At 42.5% G+C, this 19,537-nt stretch overlaps 2 protein-coding genes across 2 annotated transcripts in view; both read left to right on the top strand.

Moving 5' to 3' along the window:
• fchsd2 (FCH and double SH3 domains 2) overlaps window positions 1–6,126 on the top strand; it is a gene marked incomplete at both ends in the record, with an annotated part of 52,715 nt that extends 46,589 nt beyond the window's left edge. Inside the window, 7 exons of the mRNA XM_079224983.1 lie at window positions 2,054–2,188; window positions 2,483–2,566; window positions 2,796–2,973; window positions 3,911–4,131; window positions 5,239–5,431; window positions 5,559–5,647; window positions 6,034–6,126. Of these exons, the coding sequence (XP_079081109.1) occupies window positions 2,054–2,188; window positions 2,483–2,566; window positions 2,796–2,973; window positions 3,911–4,131; window positions 5,239–5,431; window positions 5,559–5,647; window positions 6,034–6,126 (993 nt within the window). The remainder of the gene's footprint in view (window positions 1–2,053; window positions 2,189–2,482; window positions 2,567–2,795; window positions 2,974–3,910; window positions 4,132–5,238; window positions 5,432–5,558; window positions 5,648–6,033) is intronic.
• A 4,227-nt stretch (window positions 6,127–10,353) lies between these two features.
• LOC306742478 (NACHT and WD repeat domain-containing protein 2) lies at window positions 10,354–19,496 on the top strand (the record flags this gene model as incomplete). Its single annotated transcript, XM_079224870.1, has 10 exons — window positions 10,354–10,435; window positions 10,553–10,641; window positions 11,597–11,704; window positions 11,870–12,067; window positions 12,537–12,675; window positions 12,890–13,038; window positions 13,514–13,864; window positions 14,154–14,255; window positions 15,042–15,717; window positions 16,303–19,496. The coding sequence occupies 10 exons, from the start codon at window positions 10,354–10,356 to the stop codon at window positions 19,494–19,496; spliced, it is 5,088 nt and encodes a 1,695-aa protein (XP_079080996.1).
• Between the last annotated feature and the right edge of the window lie 41 nt (window positions 19,497–19,537).

Genomic DNA, 19,537 nt, shown 5'->3' with positions numbered 1-19,537 from the left:
AGAGAGAGAGAGAGAGAGAGAGAGAGAGAGAGAGAGAGAGAGAGAGAGAGATGCTGAGTGTGTGAAAGTGAGAGAAAGTCTGGGGAATGAGGGCAATCTAGGAAATGGATAGAAGGGATGACAGAATGAGTTGTTCTGTGAAAGAGGGAGTGTTGGAGAGACAATTAGTGAAGGAGGGTGAGTTGGCTGGGAAAAATAAGAGGTGGTGTTATGAGGAGGTGAGAGGTGAGGAGGGAGTGGTGTCAGAGTGATAATGTTGAAGTAAAATTGGATGCAGAGGTGAGAGATATGGGGGATTGTAAAAAAAAATGCAGAGAATATAGAAGCGCATAGTGTGATGCCACAGAATACTGTAGAAAATATTAGAATTGGCATGTTTGTGCGGACGAAAATCGTGACCAAAACAAAGGACTGTGTTTGGACATTTTGGAAATACTTAATTATCTGTAAGTAGTTATTTGAATTTTTATATATGTGTCCATGTATTAAAAGTTTTCTTTCAACTTTTCCTTGCCCTATTTATAAGATGAATCAGTTGGAGGCTAGACTTGCTGAGAACTCCTCCATCTGGCGTAGGTGTCATTCAAAGAACAGACCAGAGAGGCATTTGACAGCAGTTTAATGGTCTTTGGGTTTTATTTGGAGAGTACTTGAGCCTGTAGAGACTGACAGTGGCTCAGAAAGAGGGATTATAATAGCACGGTGCAACAAGGGAAATGATCATAAGTGATGATACCGTAGTAGGGATTGTTAACAACAATTTGTTCATTAGGGAGAGGTCGAGAAGTGACTAATGGTCAGAGAGAGGGAGGAGAGATGGATATATTGTGAATAATAATCTGCAGAGGAGAGCAAAGAACAACATTGAGAGCGGGAAGGAGGTACTTCGTCGACCCTTTCTTCATTCCACTCCACTTTATTAATATGACTATGAAATACTGTAAGCCATGAGCCCTCAAGTCTCTCAGGTGGTCAATGCCTTCATTACAATTTCACTCTCACAGTTATTTCCTCCAGGAACCATAACATCGTTCATTGGTCTGCATCTCAGCTGTATTGTTACACCCACTGAGATGTTTTTTTTGTTGATATTTTATTGGGTTATTACTGAAACACATGCTGGTCATTTTACTTCAGGGATGAAATTGAATAGGCTGCGTAGTGTACTTTTAAATCAATGCATTAAAGTGGGTACGAGTGACGTTACACAACAGAAAAAAGGTTTGATAAGGATGTGTTAATTTTTATAAGGGAACACTGTAAGACCACACCTGTAGGTATTTTTTTCCTAAGGGAATAGATTGTTTTGTCCAGGAGACACATCTGTTTTGTTGTGCATCGGTGTCGAGTTTACTGTGTCAACAGAAATCTGATGACTAAACACTATGACTTTGGAATGGATAAACACATGCAACCCCCCCCCCCCCCCCCACACACACACACACACACACACACACACACACACACACACACACACACACACACACACACACACACACATTATTGTTAGGGCCAGGTCAGCTTGCTACGTGTGGTGGATCCTTCTACCAGCCAGATCACATGACCTTCCTATAAGCCAGTGAAATTCTCATAGAACAAAAGAGGGAGGGGCTGGGTCGTATGAAACATTAGTCCCTGCACACCTGTCTCTCAAAGCTGTAGCACCCACCCTGAGTAGGACAGAGAAACCCAGGCAGGAAGCAAAGGTAAGCATTCCTATCCCTGTGCTAGTGTCACAGTTTAATCTAGAGCAAACACACAGGAAGGGGGGTTAAATGGACAGACTTTGTAACTGTTGAACTGTTGATACAAGCCATCACAGATAGAGAAGAGATAGACGGACAGACAATATCACAAGTCACCTAGCTGGGCGTGACTTAGGAACATGAGGAGTTGGAGCAAGAAGGTTGTGTGAAAATCTGTTTTTTATAATGCTTTGTGTGTACTTGATCTTGAGTACAAGGTGGAGCTTTGAAGGTGAATGGTGCTTTTCTTTCGTCCTTGTAGTTATCAGAGGTCTTTGACTTTATCTGGCTGTGTTTGTGTGTTAAAGGGCACAGTGGATTTAGAGCGTGAGGAGGGAGAGGAGTGTGAAGAGAACATGGAGATTTTTGACGACAGCAGCTCCAGTCCTTCGGGGACCCTCCGAAACTACCCGCTAACCTGCAAAGTCCTGTACTCATACAAGGTATGAACCAACACACAGGGCTACCCTCTGCGGTTACATGGTCAGACACTTACACATATCAAATGTCTGCAGCTACCTGCTCAACCACAATGCACAGTATCGTACACCATCCTGTGCACTCATGTTCGCACTGAGACAAGCAAAGTTGAATGTCAGTGTTGCATATACAGGACTTTTTTTGTATTTTAACATTAAATATTAATGATGGTCTCGTATGTCTGTTTGTATGGCATGTTTTTACTGCACTGTAAAGGTCTTTCTGTCTTTAAGACTGTTGGTATGTCTCTCCCACAGGCCTCTCAGCCGGATGAGTTAACTATTGATGAACAGGAGATGTTGGAGGTCATTGAAGATGGAGACATGGAGGACTGGGTCAAGGTGCACAAAAACATACACAGATGTTGCTGTCACACAGATGTGCATTATGTTTACAGTTACAACACCAGAGACATTACCTCAAGAGATCTATGTGTTGCTTCCTGTGCGTTTGCCCTGTTTGCTTTCTTAGCCTTGTATGGTATTTTAGATGCTGAAATTTCTCCTCCAGTGCATGTTTTGGTGTTGCCTTCGGTCACTGTTTCATTGTTTGTGTGTTTGTGTTTTCCAGGCTCGCAATAAGTCGGGTAATGTGGGCTATGTCCCAGAGAAATACCTGCAGTTCCCGACCTCCAACAGCCTGCTGAGCATGCTCCAGTCTCTAGCTACACTCGATGCTCGATCACACACCTCGTCCAATTCCAACGAGCCGGAGCTGCACTCCGGCTGCATCAATGGAGACATAAACAGTAAGTGTGCCGTAAACCTGGTGACGGTAAATTATTCTTTTAAATAATTAAACTGCATGCCAGGAGTTTCAGTAAACAAGCTAGTTCCAGTTGTACATGTGTAAATGAGTTTCTTTCTTCCTGTAATGAGGTTATTATGCACCACAGATTAAGGCGTTTTTCTCTTTATTGCTCCACTGGAGTTGCTCAGAATCCAGCTGTAAACAACACTTATTTTGCAAAGCAAAGTGTTATTAGAATAACCAACTGTGGGTTGTCTATCTTGCTGTGTAAAATAACGTGAACATATGTTGTTGCAGTAATCAACAGAAGGCAAAAGCCACAGTTGTATAAAGATAGTGATGATTAAAAACAGTACTGTCCTGTTCCACAAGCTTTGTCACTCTTAATTTCCTTTTCATCCATTTTTTGGCCATTGCTTTTCCACATCTACCAGCATATAAGGACATTTTTGTTGCTGCCAATCACTGGAAGAGAAACAAGAGCGAGACAGCTGTATAACTTTGGTAAAAAAAAAAACACCAGTGGTTGAAATTGCATTTGCTTGCATCCACATACACACTTCTTATTTTGATAGTTTACAGACAGTCAGCATACAGATAGTTGATCTGTTACAAATGTTTAATTTTATTTTTCTTCCTTCCTAACCTTCCTTCTTTGCAGCCTTCTTCTACTCTCTCTTTCTCCAACCTTCTTTCTGTTGCGATCTGCCTGCGCTACATGAATACTTGGACCAGGCACATGGGGAAACTCTGTCACCTAATTATTATTTCTTTCTGTCTTCCCCGTATCTCCCTCTCTCCAGCAGGGTGTCCCATTCTCTTTATGATAATGAAGGCAAGGCAGATATGGAACTACATTTACCCAGGAATAATGATTCCTTCTATGTATCTTATTGCTCTCTCTTTCTGTGTTTGTCTTCCTTTTCTCTTTGCAGTGATGTTTGTCCGTGCACTTTATGATTACGATGGCCAGGCGGACGAGGAACTCTCCTTTTCCGAAGGAGCGGTGATCCGCCTGTTGAGCCGAGACACTCAGACAGATGACGGCTTCTGGGAGGGGGAGCTCAATGGACGGGTGGGCGTCTTCCCCTCCGTGCTGGTAGAAGATCTCACTGAGAATGGGGAAACCAGTGGAGGAGGGCCTGGTGACATACAGGTATATTGATGTTTGCACACAGAGACATACTCCCATTGAAGTACACAGATATTCAGCGCGTCACTCTTAAGGAGCTGGAACATTTTGTGTTATCAGTCTTTCCTCAGGGCAGAAATACCAAGCTTATAGTGTAGTCTAGTGAGCCACTTTTCTCCCCCTCTCTCCTCTCTTCCTGGCTGTTCCAGTATATCTATCAGCAGGGCAGAGTTCACAAACACTGGATCAGAACTGCTGTGTCCCTGCAGTCCTCTGATAAAAACTCTGCTCTACAATCACAGCAAAAGCTCTTATCGGTAGTGCAGAGAGTGAAACAGGAAGGATGCAGCCTCTCCCTTCCTAAAAGCTTGTGTCGACATAACACAAACCACAGCAACTCTGAACGTCTTTTAAGTGGTTTATTGGGAAGATTGGTAAAAAAAAAAAAAAATCCTTCTAGTTGCTGCCACGAAAAGGGTCAAGTTGCATGTGGTGGTTCTGTAAGGTATTCCATCAAGACTGTCCTAATCAGTATTTTTGTATTAACATGTACATGACTGTAATGTAAAAGTTTTGCTTCTAGTGATAAACCCATAGCGCATTAACCCCTAACTGCAGTTCCCCTAAGCTCAACTAAAACAACAAATTAAAACGCTCAAAAGAGGTTGAGCGTTTTAATTTGTTGTTTTACTTTAACAGTCTGCAACTTAACTGTTTTGGTTCACTCTCACCACTTCTGGAGCGTTATTTTCAAGTTCAGCCAGCAACTGTTTTACAATGAAAATGCTCTAAACAGCGTACACAACCCACTCACTTTAATGTACACTTATTAACAACCAGTTTCTTCCTCTTGTGTCTAACTACAGTCTAATCAGTTTCAGTCAATTCATTTGCTATTTGATTTTTTTTTTTTTAAATGCAAGAAAGAAGGTTGTTTTGGATGAATTTCTTTTTATTGCAGCTCTATTCTAAACTGTTGAGTTGTAACTTAATGAGGTTGACTCTAGTTAGCACAAAGGATATAAAATGATAGTACTGACTGTACTATGAACTGCGAGTTAGAGCCTTGGACTTATTTGTGGCACCACAGGTGAGCGGCACATTTTCATCCATTTCTGTCTTTTTCTCTAGATTTCTCCATCTCTGAAGTTGCCGTGTTCTCTGCCACATCTCCCGCTGTATGAACAACCTCCCATCAGCCCTTTCACCAGCCCCGAGACCTCAACCCCGCCTCCTCTCCCACGCTCACCCTCCGCCGCACTTAATGGGGAGCACAAGCCTCCTCCGCCCGCCTCGTCACACAAGGGACCGCTACCCACCCACAGTAAGACACATACACACACACACAAACAGAAAACGTTTGTGTGTTGTTGAATTCATTGAGAAGAGGTCATTGTGACTTTTTACTGTGAGGTTTTCTTTAGTATAAATCTCCCCCTCTCTCTTTGTAGATCAAAGCTCTGGCAAGAGTCCAGTGTCTCCAGGATTTCCTCAACCACTGCGATTCACCCCTGAAGGAGGCCCGGGCAAACTACGACCTGTTAGTATAAAACTTATTCAAGAAGTGTATTTTGTGTCTTTATGGTTTTTTACTTTCCCATCAATATTTTTCTCATGCTACGATAGTAAACTGAATATCTTTGTGGTTTTGGAACTATTTGAAGAGTCTAACTAAATTATAATTTGTTCCCATTTTCATTCAAAGACCTTTATCTGCATCCCTTTATGACACACGGTGTTGATTAAACTGCCTGTGAATCCTTATTATGATTTCCATTCAGCCTGCTTTTATTTTTTTTAAAGGCTCTAAAAGTAGAAAACGAACAGTACGCTGTTTGTCAAATTAAGAAAAGTAGGCCATCGCCATCCCCTCAATTTGTCTTTCATATTAAACCTACATATTTATGTTTTCTTTCACTGCTACAGGTTCGAGCTGCTCCTCCTCCACCCAAACAGCACCCCCGCCGATCGCAGGAGAAGACCGACAAAACAGAGGAGGTGGAGATCACACTGGTGTGACACACGGACAAGCTGGCAGGCAGTTACAGAGACAAAAAAACAAAACAGATTACAGACTGACGCATCCTACAGACTGAAGGACTGAACTGCTCTGAACTGAAGTCAGCTGAAACAAAGTGATGTGAAGTAAACCGAACTGAACCATGGCCTCTCCACATCTTTTCTCCTCCTCAAGTTGAGGAGGAGAGCAAAGAGGGGGGATGAAGGCAGTGTATACAATTGAATAATCTCCATATTAGCTTCCTAATGAAGTGCAGCAGTAGCCGCCCCCGCGTCCCTCTCTACCCTCAACCCGTCCTTCCATTCTTGCCTTAAAACTTTACCTCATCGGGCAGAAAACCAGAGCACACTGAAGAGGTGGAAGAGGAGGAAGAATGTTAAGAGGGGGAGAGCATGAGGGAAAGTTAATGATGGGTTTGGCAAGTTTTCTTATATCTAGTTAACGCCTACTTCAAGTTATAGTAAACCGATTTATCCCTCTGTACAGGAAGACCATTTGCTACATTTGAGAAATTCCACTGTTAACAAATGATAAAGAAACGTGTGAAAAGTTATGGAGCCCTGAAACCAACACAATGTAGTAGAGAGATATACTACATGTATATAGGACAAGTCTAAAACGTAGTACATAACAAAATTGTTTCCTAGAAATTTGTGAACTTCCAAGTAGTGTAGCACGTAGCTTGCTGGCTAAAATGCTAAAGCTCCAGTTACAAGACTTCCTACGTTGATGGTACAGCAGTAGCCTTTGTGGTCCAGTGTATTGCTGATCAAGATTTGGAGCAGTAGCTGATGTCTTTTTATGCTAAAAGCCAACTTCAGCTTGGTAGCTAGCAAAAAAAGCTTTTGCTCTGTTTAACCACCAATTTTGAGGTAAGATAGCTAACATAACGTTAGCCACAAAGTGCTATGTGGCAAGAACATTCGGGAATAGGTAAATGTGTGCCAAGACCAACAAATACTAAGTTTATTTAAATATGTTTTAGACTTATCTGACATCTTTTACTATAGTTTGAGTGTCGGGGCTCCATAAAAAGAAAGCTTGATGAGTTTCAATAAGTATAAAACTTGCCAAACGCCTCATGATTTTGATTGCTGTTGAGGTTAAAGTAAATGGACAGAGAAACTGGGTGGTGTGTGGACGCAGTGTCCCTCCCTCTCCAGCCCTTCCCTCGCCATATATAAACTCCTTATCGTCAAACGTATTCAATGTGTATTAGTACAGTACATTACTGTTGTCATAGGAATGTTATGCACAGAGTTTCATATAGCCTAACTCAGCTGATTGGAATACCATGTCTGATATGTAGTGGAAGTTTTATCCTCATCTTATACTGAAAGGGCATTGTAAATACAGTATGACGGAGAGATGCAAGAAGAGAAGGGAAGGAGGGGATGAAAGAGCAAGAGAGAAAATGGAGGCTGGATCCTCCTTTCTGCTCTTTTCTCCACCTCTCTTCCCACTCTTCTTTTCACACTCTCCCTCTTTTCTCCAATGTCTGTTTTGTCCATTGGCAGTCAGTGTGAATCGATGGCTGTCATATACACACACATTCAGTTACATTATATTACGCACACATTACAATATTTTTTCCATATTTCTGTTACCCGCTGTGTGCTTCTCTCACTGACCGGTCGAAGAGGACGCAGATGCTGCTTTCAAGGGCACTGACATTGTTGGTATTCACTATGTGGTGAAAACAAAGATTTTATTTGAGATAATATCGACACTCTTCTTGTTTGGGGTCAGGAGTTGTATTAATCACAGAATGAACTGTATAGCTTTTATCCCTAAATACCATATTTCCTCTCACGTTGATTTTGATCAGTTCACCTTTGATTTTTATCCTTGTTTAGTTGACAAACATTACATTCACAGGTATTATTTTTCTCTGTTTGGCCAAGCAACTCACACATGACTGAGTGAGTTTGTTTCTTTGTTTAATACAGAAGAGAAAGCAAGCTGTATATTTTCCAATTTGATACTATCCTTATGTTTACCTTTGATTAATGGTGGTGGAAACAGAAAACACAAGATGTATAAAACAAATACATCATGCTTAATGGACAGAACTAGCAAATGACATTCAAATGAAGCTAAGTACAATTCTGTAGTGTGTTTTTTTTTTTTTTTTACTCAAAGTAAATAAATCCCCCACACTCCCAAATACCCTTCAAGCCTTTAAAACTCTTTGCCTAAAGGGCAGCGTAGCACTTTTATTTATTTGTACCTTCCATGAAAAGTAGCAGTACCTTAACATAGCATCAGAATGGATAGAAAAGTCTGATTAATCACTGCAGTTTAATACAGTAATCAGAGTTATTCTTTTCATTCTGATCCTGTAGTGAATCCTCTTTATTTCAGTGTGACTGATGATTTAGTTGTTTTTATTATCTACTCTTCCAAAGAGACGAAGAGATACTTTTGGACAACAAAATGTGTACAAGGTGTTTTACTAAAATTATTTAAAATAAAATAAAAACCCTGATCATAGAAGGGGTGTTTTGAATGAAGACTTGGAGAGAATGTGGTTTGGTGGTCTTGAGACGGGCCCAGCTGACCAGATCTGTTTGACTCTGAAGATGGAAACGTTTGTCCCAGTTGCTTTCTCCTTATTTATTTCAACCAGGCTTTGATTTGAATGAAAACATTTCAAAATAAGGTATACTCAAATATGTCAATCAGGATTTTAGATTAGCTTGGTGATGATTGCTTCTTTCTTTTTTTTATCTGGTGCTGAACAATGCAACACATAAGAAAAGAGGGAGCTCCTCACAGCTGGAAACACTTAAATCTAATTGCACCCTGTTGGGACGCAGCAATAGAAATTGGAAGGAAAAGAAAATCATTCAATCTGTGTTTCTTTCCCTTTGTTATGAACATTAAAAATTATTCTCCAAAGTTGCAGTATCATAGCACATTCACTGTTGGTACGCAACAGTGACTGTATCTTAATTTCTTCTAAATCAGTATGAGGTATAGAGACTGGTATAGAGTACATGCTCTTTAGTATTAATACATAGTATGGAGTTGGGACACATCTTCAGGCTTCTTGTAAGAAGAGAAACAATCTGATGTGGTCTCAAGCTGATTGTTTTCCTCTTTGCTAGGTGGAGGTGAATTATGTCAGAGTGAGAAAGGTGATGCAAGAAATGAAGACGATCCTAATAGTTTTATTTCTTCTTTTTTCCCCACCATGAGCTTTTAGAATCAACATTGTGTGTAGCGGCCACACATAACAAAGTTAAGCATACTGGAACCAGTTACACTTTCAGACTCAAACCTCTGCCCCCTGCTGCTGTAGGAGATGGCATTGACTTGTGACCGTGAGCAGCAGTGCTCCTTTCAGCTCTCTGAGCTCTCATTGGAAAGGGTTTTCAAACTTGTTCTGAAGTTTATAGCGTCCCAAAGCACTTCCCACCGTTAATGCTCAATCAGTCTTTCTATCAAATATAAAATGTATTACTTTTTTGTTGTCAGTTGCCACTTTGAACATGATTATTTCCCCCTTTTTTTAGCACTCCCTCTGGTCCCTACAGTGTTGAATTATTTGGTATGAGCCTGTTTTGGGGTTTTATGTATTATATAATTCTTTTATTTTTCATCCTTCGTTTTGAAGCAGCAACACAGCTGCTGCTGCTGCTGCTGCTGTTAACGATGTGGTGGAACAACTGGCCTTCGTCTCTTCACAGACTGTTGCCATGCTGACAATAATGACAGGTGCAAAAGTCTTTCTGCATATTATTATTATTGGCTGTACAAAAAAACAACAAAGTTTGTATTTATTGTGTACAAATGTTGATTAATAAAGAAATATTGAAAAGTTGTTGTTTTTGTTATTCTGGAGGCTTTTTGTGTTCTTTTCTGTTGATGTTTGTGATGTTCTGCCTTCTTACTCGTATGTGTGTGTGTGTGTGTGTGTGTGTGTGTGTGTGTGTGTGTGTGTGTGTGTGTGTATACACCTGTCCTACATATTGTATTATGAACACAACTGAGAGTTTGTCTACATTGTGTGCGTGTGTGTGTGATAGACGTTGCAGTCACCAGAAGTGGGTGTGATCGTGATAACTCCCTCTATAAATAACCACGGCCAGAGATTCCTGAGTGGAGCGGGAAGGCAAAGAGAAACACCAGTTTAGAGCAGCAAAGCAGCAACCTTGAGCTTTTTATTTGGGCCATTGAATAAGGTTTTCTCCCTTATTTTACCCTTAACTCAGCAATTTGCCATGCACTCCAGAGGAAAACAAATGGGCCGCTCTCATTCAAATTCCACCTGTGTGAAACTATATCTGTGCTCCAACCCAGAGGGTATGTAAAAAACAAAACAAATGAGATATACAAATGTTTTTTTTTTTTTGTACATGCTTTGTTAAAAAAAAAAAAAAGTGTAATAGATGTGTATGTTTGTGTTAATGCTCCTGATAGATAGCATGGTGGAGCGCAGAGCTCTGAGAGAAAGTGTGTTTCCCAAACTTCGAGAGCACTGTAGAAAAACACTGGGACTGGATGTCAGGGTGAGCACACACTTATCTTTTCTAAATGTAACATTCTACTTAAAGTTCAACATCCTTTTCATTTATTACCACCTAACACTTTAACATGTGCTGTAATGCCATTACCACTTGTGATGTTAGAGGTTTCTAGAGCCACGGGGAAGATTCAGCAGTAGTCACCTGGAGGGAACAACACTTACTTGAGTATCAGTGACAAAAGTGACATACATCAAGCTGTTTATGTTTACAGTGACATGACTTCTAACCCCATGAGCTACTGAAAAGTTCATCTGCAAAGTTAAGATGCATATATCATCAACTTTTCATTAACAATTAATTTACAAATATTATATGTAAATATATATTTTTGGGGTTAAATAGTTCTGTTCTTAAAATGTTGAATATAATGGAAACTGCTGATGCTGTGAGAGGTGAAAGTCTTGACTTAAAGATAATGTTTGGTCCGACAAACAATCAAAAAGCACACAAAATATTTTTACAACATGGAATAAAACTATTGAAAATCTATTGACAAATACATTTTCTGTCAGTCGACTGGAGGAATAATGGACTGTTTCAGCACTATTACAGACAGATTCAAGCATTGCCAAGAATCCTCTGTAACGTTGCTCTCTGACAACAGTGGAAAACAAAGGCAATATTATTTGGTAGCTTCCAGTTGTGTGTATCTGTGTGCTCACGTTATCCCCTGGGGCTATCCCTTTAAAAGTCCAGTCATCCTATTCAACTTTGCATAATTACAAATCACCTCGGGGCAGTTCAACCCTCACACTGTGCCGTCGCTTTTCAGCAGCAGTGTAATTAGAGAGATGGAAGAATATCATATGATACTGAGCCACCACCTGGCCAATTGTTACTGCACCATGTGTGCTTTTCATGAACCGATAATCAGTCATCTCTCCTTTAGCTTGTTAACCGTGTGTGTGTGTGTGCGTGTGCGTGTTTGTGTGTGTAGGTGATAGACCCATTTGAGTCCAGTGATCCCAGTCATTGGCCAGATGAAAACACAAGACGGCAGCTGATTAAAGAATGCAGAAAGAGCTCCGCAGGACCTTTTTTACTGGTAAACATTGTACAGCATAGTGTACATTAACCATAAACTGCTGTTTAATCAGCGCCTGTTGAGCTTTAATAATCCGTTAACACCAACACCAGAGTGCATGAATTAGTAGTAAAGGGTGCATCCCCATACTGCGGTTCCTTCTGTGTCCACATGGTGGTGATGCAGGCCCTGGTAGGACATCAGTATGGCACAGCCAGCCTGCCCGCCCAGGTGGAGGTGTCAGAGTACCAGCTGCTGCTGCAGGAGAGCCAGCGAGCGGGCGTCAGCACCCAGGAGCTGGAGAGAGAGTACCAGAGGGACGAGAACACCGTCCCTCCCTCCTACTGCCTGAGGCCTAGAAACAGACACACCTGCTGTCCCCAGGTGATCATACTGCATCTCAGAAATGCATGACTCATCTATTGTCTTCATTTAGTGATGAAGATGCTCTTGTTAAGCAAACAGCAATAGGTTTGTCCAAGTGCTGCTGCTAATTAACGTGTATACAAAAAGTACTGACTGATTAGTGTTTATGAACGGAAGAGGCTTTTAAAAAGTTTGTAAAACAAAATATCCCACACAAATAAAAGTCTCTCTTGGTGTTTATTTCCTTATCAAACCATATTAAGCATTTATTTATAAATATTAATAAATACTCTGTGTGAAGACACGTGGGATCATCAAATATTCACAGTCTCTACATCAGATAACCTTGTATTTTAAAGTCAGTGTGATTATATTTTAGATATAATTTGCATGGGTTAATTGTGTTAATTATGTTTATTTCTTTCATCAAAACTAGACATAGATGCTTTAAAAAAAATAAAGTATTAAACTGTGTTCTGTTTAGCAGGCAGAGGTTAAAAAGGAAGAGGAGATGAGGATAAAGGCTGAAGAAGAGGAGCTGAGGAAGAAGTTTCAGACCACAGTGAGTCTGTGTGTCCACTCTGGTGTCATGAGCCCAGAGAGCGCTTGTAGCTACTACAGATCAGGTGAGGTGTGTGTGTGTGTGTGTGTGTGTGTGTGTGTGTGTGTGTGTGTGTGTGTGTGTGTGTGTGTGTGTGTGTGTGTGTGTGTGTGTGTGTGTGTGTGTGTGTGTGTGTGTGTGTGCGTGCGTGCGTGCGTGCGTGCGTGCGTGCGTGTGGGTTTGTTGATGTCGAGGTACTTAAATGCTAGGTAATTAAATGCTTTGCTGCTTCTCTTCAGCTCTCGACGCAGATCTGAGATTCGCTCTGGACGACCGTCCTCCTGATGACATCATCAGACGCTGCCTGGTTTACGTTCACAGGGTCATTGACGCAAAAGGAGAGAGAGAGAAGAGACGGGTGAATTCACAACTTCAGTCACAGTCAGAGGTAAGAGACATCCATCCCTTTCTCAGGATTCATTAATACACTCACTTTCACTCACGCACATTATAGAGTTGATCATTGACATCAATACATTTTTCACATTTCTTTTTTATCTTTTTCTTGTTTTCTTAGTTTTGGAAAGGAAACATTGTTCTATAGTAACTGAACATGTGGCATGTTTGCCTTTAAGAAACCAAATGTTTGGTTTTGTTCTTCCAGAAGGAGCAAGTGGGGCTTTTCAGAAATGTTCATATCAAGAAGACCAATCAAGATTACAAGCAGTTTACGTGAAATGTTAGTTCATTCTAGCTAATAAATAACCTCTTACAGAAGCAAGATGTACTTCTCACTTGTGAAGTTTTTATAAAGAATCGTTCATTTTAGTAGTATAGGCCTAATAGAAATGACAAAATATGAAATTCAGCTTTTATCAAAGTAGAACACTGATTTAAAGACTCTTTTTGTCCTGTATGTTTAGGCCGCTACCTTTGACCTCAGGACGACGCCTACTGATTCACAGTTATTGTCAGAGCTTTGTGACGACTTCCTCCCTGGTCTCATCACTTCCTCTCGGCTTCTCGTCTACGCCATCACCACCGAGTGTGACTGTCGCTATGGTTACACGACAGCCAGGCGGCGAGGCTATGCCGAGTCTCTTTGCCAGCAGGTGTACTCTGACCTTGTGGGGTTGATTGACGGCTCGAGCGTCTTAGAAAGCAGCGAAGGCTCTCAGCTCGGTGATGCCCTGTGCAGGGAGCCGGCAGAGCAGGAGGAGCTGTGTGGCACCTTGTCCCGACTTTATGACGTCACACGGCCAGAGGTGGAAAAGGTCAGGTTGATGGAGTTTTTATAGATGGTTTCAAAGGCAGCATTTTAACTGCTAATGCTGTTTCATTTGTATTATGGCAATGTGAAGGATTAAGAACTGATGAAGATTGAAATGAAAGTTATCAATAGATATTAACATTCAGTCCTTTACAATTTAGTGGTTGCCTTTTTATTTGACCAATTAAAAGTCATTTTGGGGATATTTGTTCCCTGTGTTGTGTCATTCTGATGGAGCCACACATTTCAGGTGCAATGGTGCATCACTAGAGTTTTCTTTATATTTGCTGTAGGTCAGAGCCTTTGTGGAGCAGAGTGGACAACAGTGCCCACTAGTGGTGACAGGAGGACCATGCACAGGGAAGACAGTTCTGCTTGCACATTGTGCTCAACAAGTAAGTGTGTGTGTGTGTGTGTGTGTGTGTGTGTGTGTGTGTGTGTGTGTGTGTGTGAGAAACTCCCATAAGATGTTAAGTCCCTTCACCACTCACACATTTTAAATTCAAACAATAAAATAATTGCTACAAACACATGGTGGAGGTAGAAAATAAGTATTCACAAATCTTCTGATTTTCTTTTTATAAAACAAATAGCAGCAATTCACTTAAAAAAAGAGGAAAAGCCGTATTCATTTTCTTTGTCTTTCTTTTTGGGAAACAATAAGCCATGAATCACATATTTAGTGACAGAAAATGTATTTGTAACTTGTTTGATGATCAATTCATTGTTTAAGTAATTGTTTAAAGCCCAAATTCTCATAATTCAGCGGCTGTAGCCTTTCAAATATGAATGTTTTCTGGTTTTCTGAGTCTTGGACTATTGAATGGACAAAAAAGTAATTTGAATACATCCCATTGGGTCCTTGGAAATGGACATTTTTCATAATTTACATTTTATAGACCAAACTTCTAATCGATTCATCAGGTATAATATTCAGATTTCAGGAACTGATAATGACAATAGTCATTAGTTGCAGCTCTACTTAAAAAGACTGAAAAAAAGATTTAAAATAGAGTTAAAGAGAAGTGTTTCTGGCACCTTGTAGCTTTATCAATAGACAATCTAGATTCCAAGCAGGATAACCAGACTAGGCATTCAGATTGTAACACAGTGATACAGGAATCTACTACATGGCCTTGACAACATGTAAATACGTGTTTTGTCTCACTCTCTCTCCACAGATAAAGTCTTGGCTACCAGACTGTGATCCTGTGGTGATCGCTTATTTTTGCAACCTGTCAATCAACCCTTCCCCAAGACACCTGTTGTCGAGCCTGTGTTATCAAATCTGCATTAGATATCACAGTGAATCTTCCTCTGAGCAGAATTCCAGCAACATGGACGATCTTAGCTGTATCACTAACCTCCGAGACTTCAATTCCAGCTGTCGCTCAACATCTAACTTTCGTCTGTCTGAGCTAAAAGAGCGTCTCTCATCCCTCCTCACCTTCATGCCCTCAATTAAAAAACCTCTAGTTCTAATCCTCGATGGCCTCGATCAAATAGAAAACAATTTAGCACCTCACATCATGGAGAGCCTCCCGTCTCCCCTTCCTCCCAGCGTCAAACTCATCCTCACTGTCTCCTCCAATGCAACACAAGTCCTGCAAGCCATCAACCCGCAAAGAAGCCCAGCACCGTGTGTGTCGGAGGGCAGTGAGGAGGCAGGATTTGTGTGTGTTCAGCTGGGTTCGGTGGACCGGAAACAGTGTGTGAAGATGTTGGCGTCACTGCTGAGCAGTTCGGGGAGGAGGGTGACATCAGGGCAACAGGCGCTGGTGAACCAGGCACTGAATTCCTGTTGTCTGACTCTCTACGCTCGACTCTTGCATCTTCACACCTCGCTCTGGCACTCTGGTACGCCTAAAGAAGTAGACAGACAGATTCTATAAGAATCAGGCTTCTTTATTTTTATTATAATCAACAAATTTAATGGAAAGACCTAAACCGACAACATGTTAATCTATCTCTCAATTCAGTTTAGTCTTTCCTCTGCTGTTATAAATCTACCTCAATCTTTTCCTTAACAGCTGGAGACTGTATGCTATAGCAAATGTTACTCAAAGTGGAGTAAATAGTGCAGTTGTTGGGTACTATTTTCTGCCATTTATTTGGTGTGCTCGTGCAGATGATCCTCTAAGTGGGTATCATGACACCTTGAGGTACCTTAAGGATGGGCCAAAGGTGCTGCAAGTTTTATTTAAATTGTGTGCATACAAAATTAGGTGACATATGCATTGACTACATCTACATGTTCAAATGTCTTAAAAAGGATTACAAACATTAGGAAGAATATTTTCACACCATATTCAAACACTTTTTCAGCCATCAGAAATATCAAGTGTCTGATATTTGTCTATAAACAGCATTTAAATAAATGCAGAAATGTGTCAGGCCTCAATACAGTTTGATTACGTAACATTTCTCTCCTCACGTCATCAGATTCAGATGTGACTGAGTCGTCGCTCCCTGCTGGCGTCCACTCCGCCATTTCGGCGCTGCTCGATCACCTCGAGCAGAAACACGGCTCCTCTATCGTGGCTCGTGCCGTCTCCTACCTCACCCTCTCCAGGACCGGGCTCACTGAGGTCGAGCTCGCCGACCTGCTGTCCAGTGATCACAAGGTGCTGACTGAGTATGTTCAGCAGGATGAGAGCACTTCCTCCAATATGAGGATCCCGCAAATCGACTTGGAGATGCTTCTGTTGGATTTGAGGATGTTTCTCATTAAGAGGACAGTTGCAGGGTCACGTGTTTTGTTCTGGGTGAGCAGGCATTTCCAGCTGGTAGTGGCGAAGAGGTATTTGGGCACTCACGAGGTGAGGAGGGAGATTCATTCGGCGATGGCGGACTATTTCAGTGGCCGATTGCCTTGTGGTAGAAGTGCAAAAACACTTTTTGTAAAGCAAACAACTGGACCAAACAAGGATATCGCCCATGTGGAATTATGCATAGACAGGGAGCCACCCAGTGTAGAAGCACATGGCCAGCCGTTTGTTTTTAACTCTTCTTTCAAAGAAGTTGGCCGAATGAACTTGAGGAATGTATTAGAATTACCGCATCACTTGCAAGGAAGTGATCCATGCGGGGAGTTGGAGCATGGGCTGTTAATGTCTTTGAGCTTTCACCAGGCCATGGTTCGAGCAGGACTACTGGCAGATTTGGTAGCCATGTTGGAGAGTGAGGAGGGGTCATCCCACTTCAGTTTTTCAAGGGAAAGAGCCTTCCTGGCGAGCATACTGAAGTCTTGTACTTGCCTGCTGCAGAGCTCACCACTGTACCTGCCTTCTGTGATGGAGACGGGCCTCCTGCCTTATCTGGAGGTATTTCCTGGCCTCGAAGATTATGCCAGAGAGATCAGACAGGAGAGGAGGAGGGTAGGAAGTGGACTAGGAGTATCGCTTTACCCAGCTCCCTTATCTGTTCCCTCCATTCAGTGTTTAACATGTGATGCCGAAACCAAGGACGTCTCTGTTAGAGAAGTAGCTGGGACAGAGTTTGGGATTGTAGCAGAGATCATGGATGATGGCACTGCTTGGATTTGGAAAGGCTTTGGGAATGATGTCGTCAAACTATCACTGAGCAGTGAGGAGAAGGAGCTGACATTTGCAGGAGTGAAGAGCAGCAGTAATTTCATGTTGTTTTCCACACAATGCGACAAGCTTCTCTTGTGGGACGTGACAGGCCCAGAAAGGTTTCTGCAGGTTAAGGACCATACGGAAGCAGAGTCAAGCCAAAAAACAGCAAACAAAGTTGAGGGGTTTGTTGCGTATCAGAAAAGGGTATTTATGTGGTGGAAAGGTGAGCGTTTTGTGAGTGTGTTTGATGTCTCCAATGAGACTTTGACCCATTTCCAGTGTCAGAGCTGCGTGACCTGTTTGGTTTGCTCCTCTAATGGTTTCTACATGTACTGTGGCCTGGAGGGAGGCACACTGTCCATATTTAACGCCAACTCCGGCAGCTTCCTTGGCACTTGCTCAAACGCCAACCACAACGCGATTACATCAATGATCCTGTGTGAAGATAAGTGGGAAATGGCATGTGTTGACAGGACAGGAAGTGTAAGCCTATGGGATGTGGCATCCAGAATAAACCCACCCAGACTTATCAGAGAACGCTTTATTGGGGGTGAATGTAATAACATCCTCAATATCGATTACTCACATGAAATTGGCACTTTATTGGTGTGTCAATCTCACCAGGTTGCACTGTGGGATACATGTGACTGGGAGCTGTGGGACCAGTTTCTGGCTCCACAGGGGAGGGCCTTCACTCAAGCTTTTCTCTCCCAAGATGGCCACCTTTTCTTGGCGTTGTTGGATGCCTGTCCCTTCGTCTTGGTGTGGAGGCTCAGCACAGGGGACTGTGTCCTCTCCTTAGAAACGAACAGGCAGCCCCGTACACTCCTCAAGATGGCCTCAGGTGTCGTTTGTGTCGCTCACGATGGCTGCCTGACACTGTGGGACTCTGGGATGATAGATGCTGCAGGTGCAGCTCCGAAAATGGGGCGCGGAGTGAAAGAAGTGGTGGTTGAACGAACAGGGGAGTTCTTCTACACCTCTGATGGGTCAGAGACGGTGTGGAGATGGAAATTAGAAACAGGGCTCCCACATGCTAACTTCCTACATGCCGGACCTGTGGGAAAACTCTGTCTTTCTCCGGATAACGTTCACCTTGTGACACTCTCGGCAGGGGAAATATATGTCTGGCAGACAGAAAGCGGTCAGAACATCCTGCGTATGAGTGGCAGCAGAGCAACAGACGTCCTGATCACCCCCAACAGCAACTTTGGGGTCAGCATTTCGGATCGAGGTTTGTCTCGGGTCTGGAAGCTGGCGCGGGGGAGCATTGTGTGCAGCATACACCCATACCTCTCTGACGCCAAGGTGTCGCCCGCCAGCACCTTTCTTATTGGCCGTCGGCGGGGAGACCTGTTAGCTGCCAGTCTGTGGTCGGGCTCGATCAGCAAGCGTTTCTCCTGCGCTGAAAGCTCTGAACACGTCGTTGCTTTCCACACACTTTCAGAGCACCCAGGCTTTGTGGTGGTGATGGCCTCCTCGGGGGCGGTGTACACCTGGAAAGTAGCAGAGGAGACGCTGTGCCAGCACTTCCAGCTGCCGTATAGGTTTCACTGTCAGGCACAGGACTTCCAAGTGACCTCTGATGGGAGCTACGCCCTGCTGTCCACTGATAATGAGGCCATCAACCTCTTGGACTTATCTCAAGTCAGACTGTGCTCAATCAAGGCTGAGGGTCCAGTCATTAAGGCTTATTTGGATAAAACTGGATGCTATGCTGCTTACATATACCGGCCCACCACCACGCTGCAGAAAAACTGCGTCTGTTACCCGCGAGCGAGGCCCATCCTCACAGTTGTACGACTGGCAGACGGGAAAAGAATAGGAAGTGTGTGTCTGGCGAAGAATCCGTTGACTCTGGTTGTTTGTGAGCAGCAGTGTGTGTTTGTGGGGTTTGAGGACGGGTCGGTAGGTGTGTATTCTATTTCAGATGTCATGAGCAACGGGGAAGAGTCGGTCAGGTGCAGGGAGAAGTTGAGTGGTCGGTTGAAGCAATGCCCCTTTGACAGAGCATCCAGGTGGTTACCACAAGCAACCCCCAATATTACATGGCCTTAAGATTATTATACACACGGTTGAACTGTCTTTTCAAAATACAG

Source organism: Taurulus bubalis (genome assembly GCF_910589615.1).
Source record: "Taurulus bubalis genome assembly, chromosome: 10".
Classification (NCBI taxonomy): domain Eukaryota; kingdom Metazoa; phylum Chordata; class Actinopteri; order Perciformes; family Cottidae; genus Taurulus; species Taurulus bubalis.
Note: the sequence above shows the minus strand (reverse complement) of the source record. Positions and strands in the feature narration are given on the sequence as shown.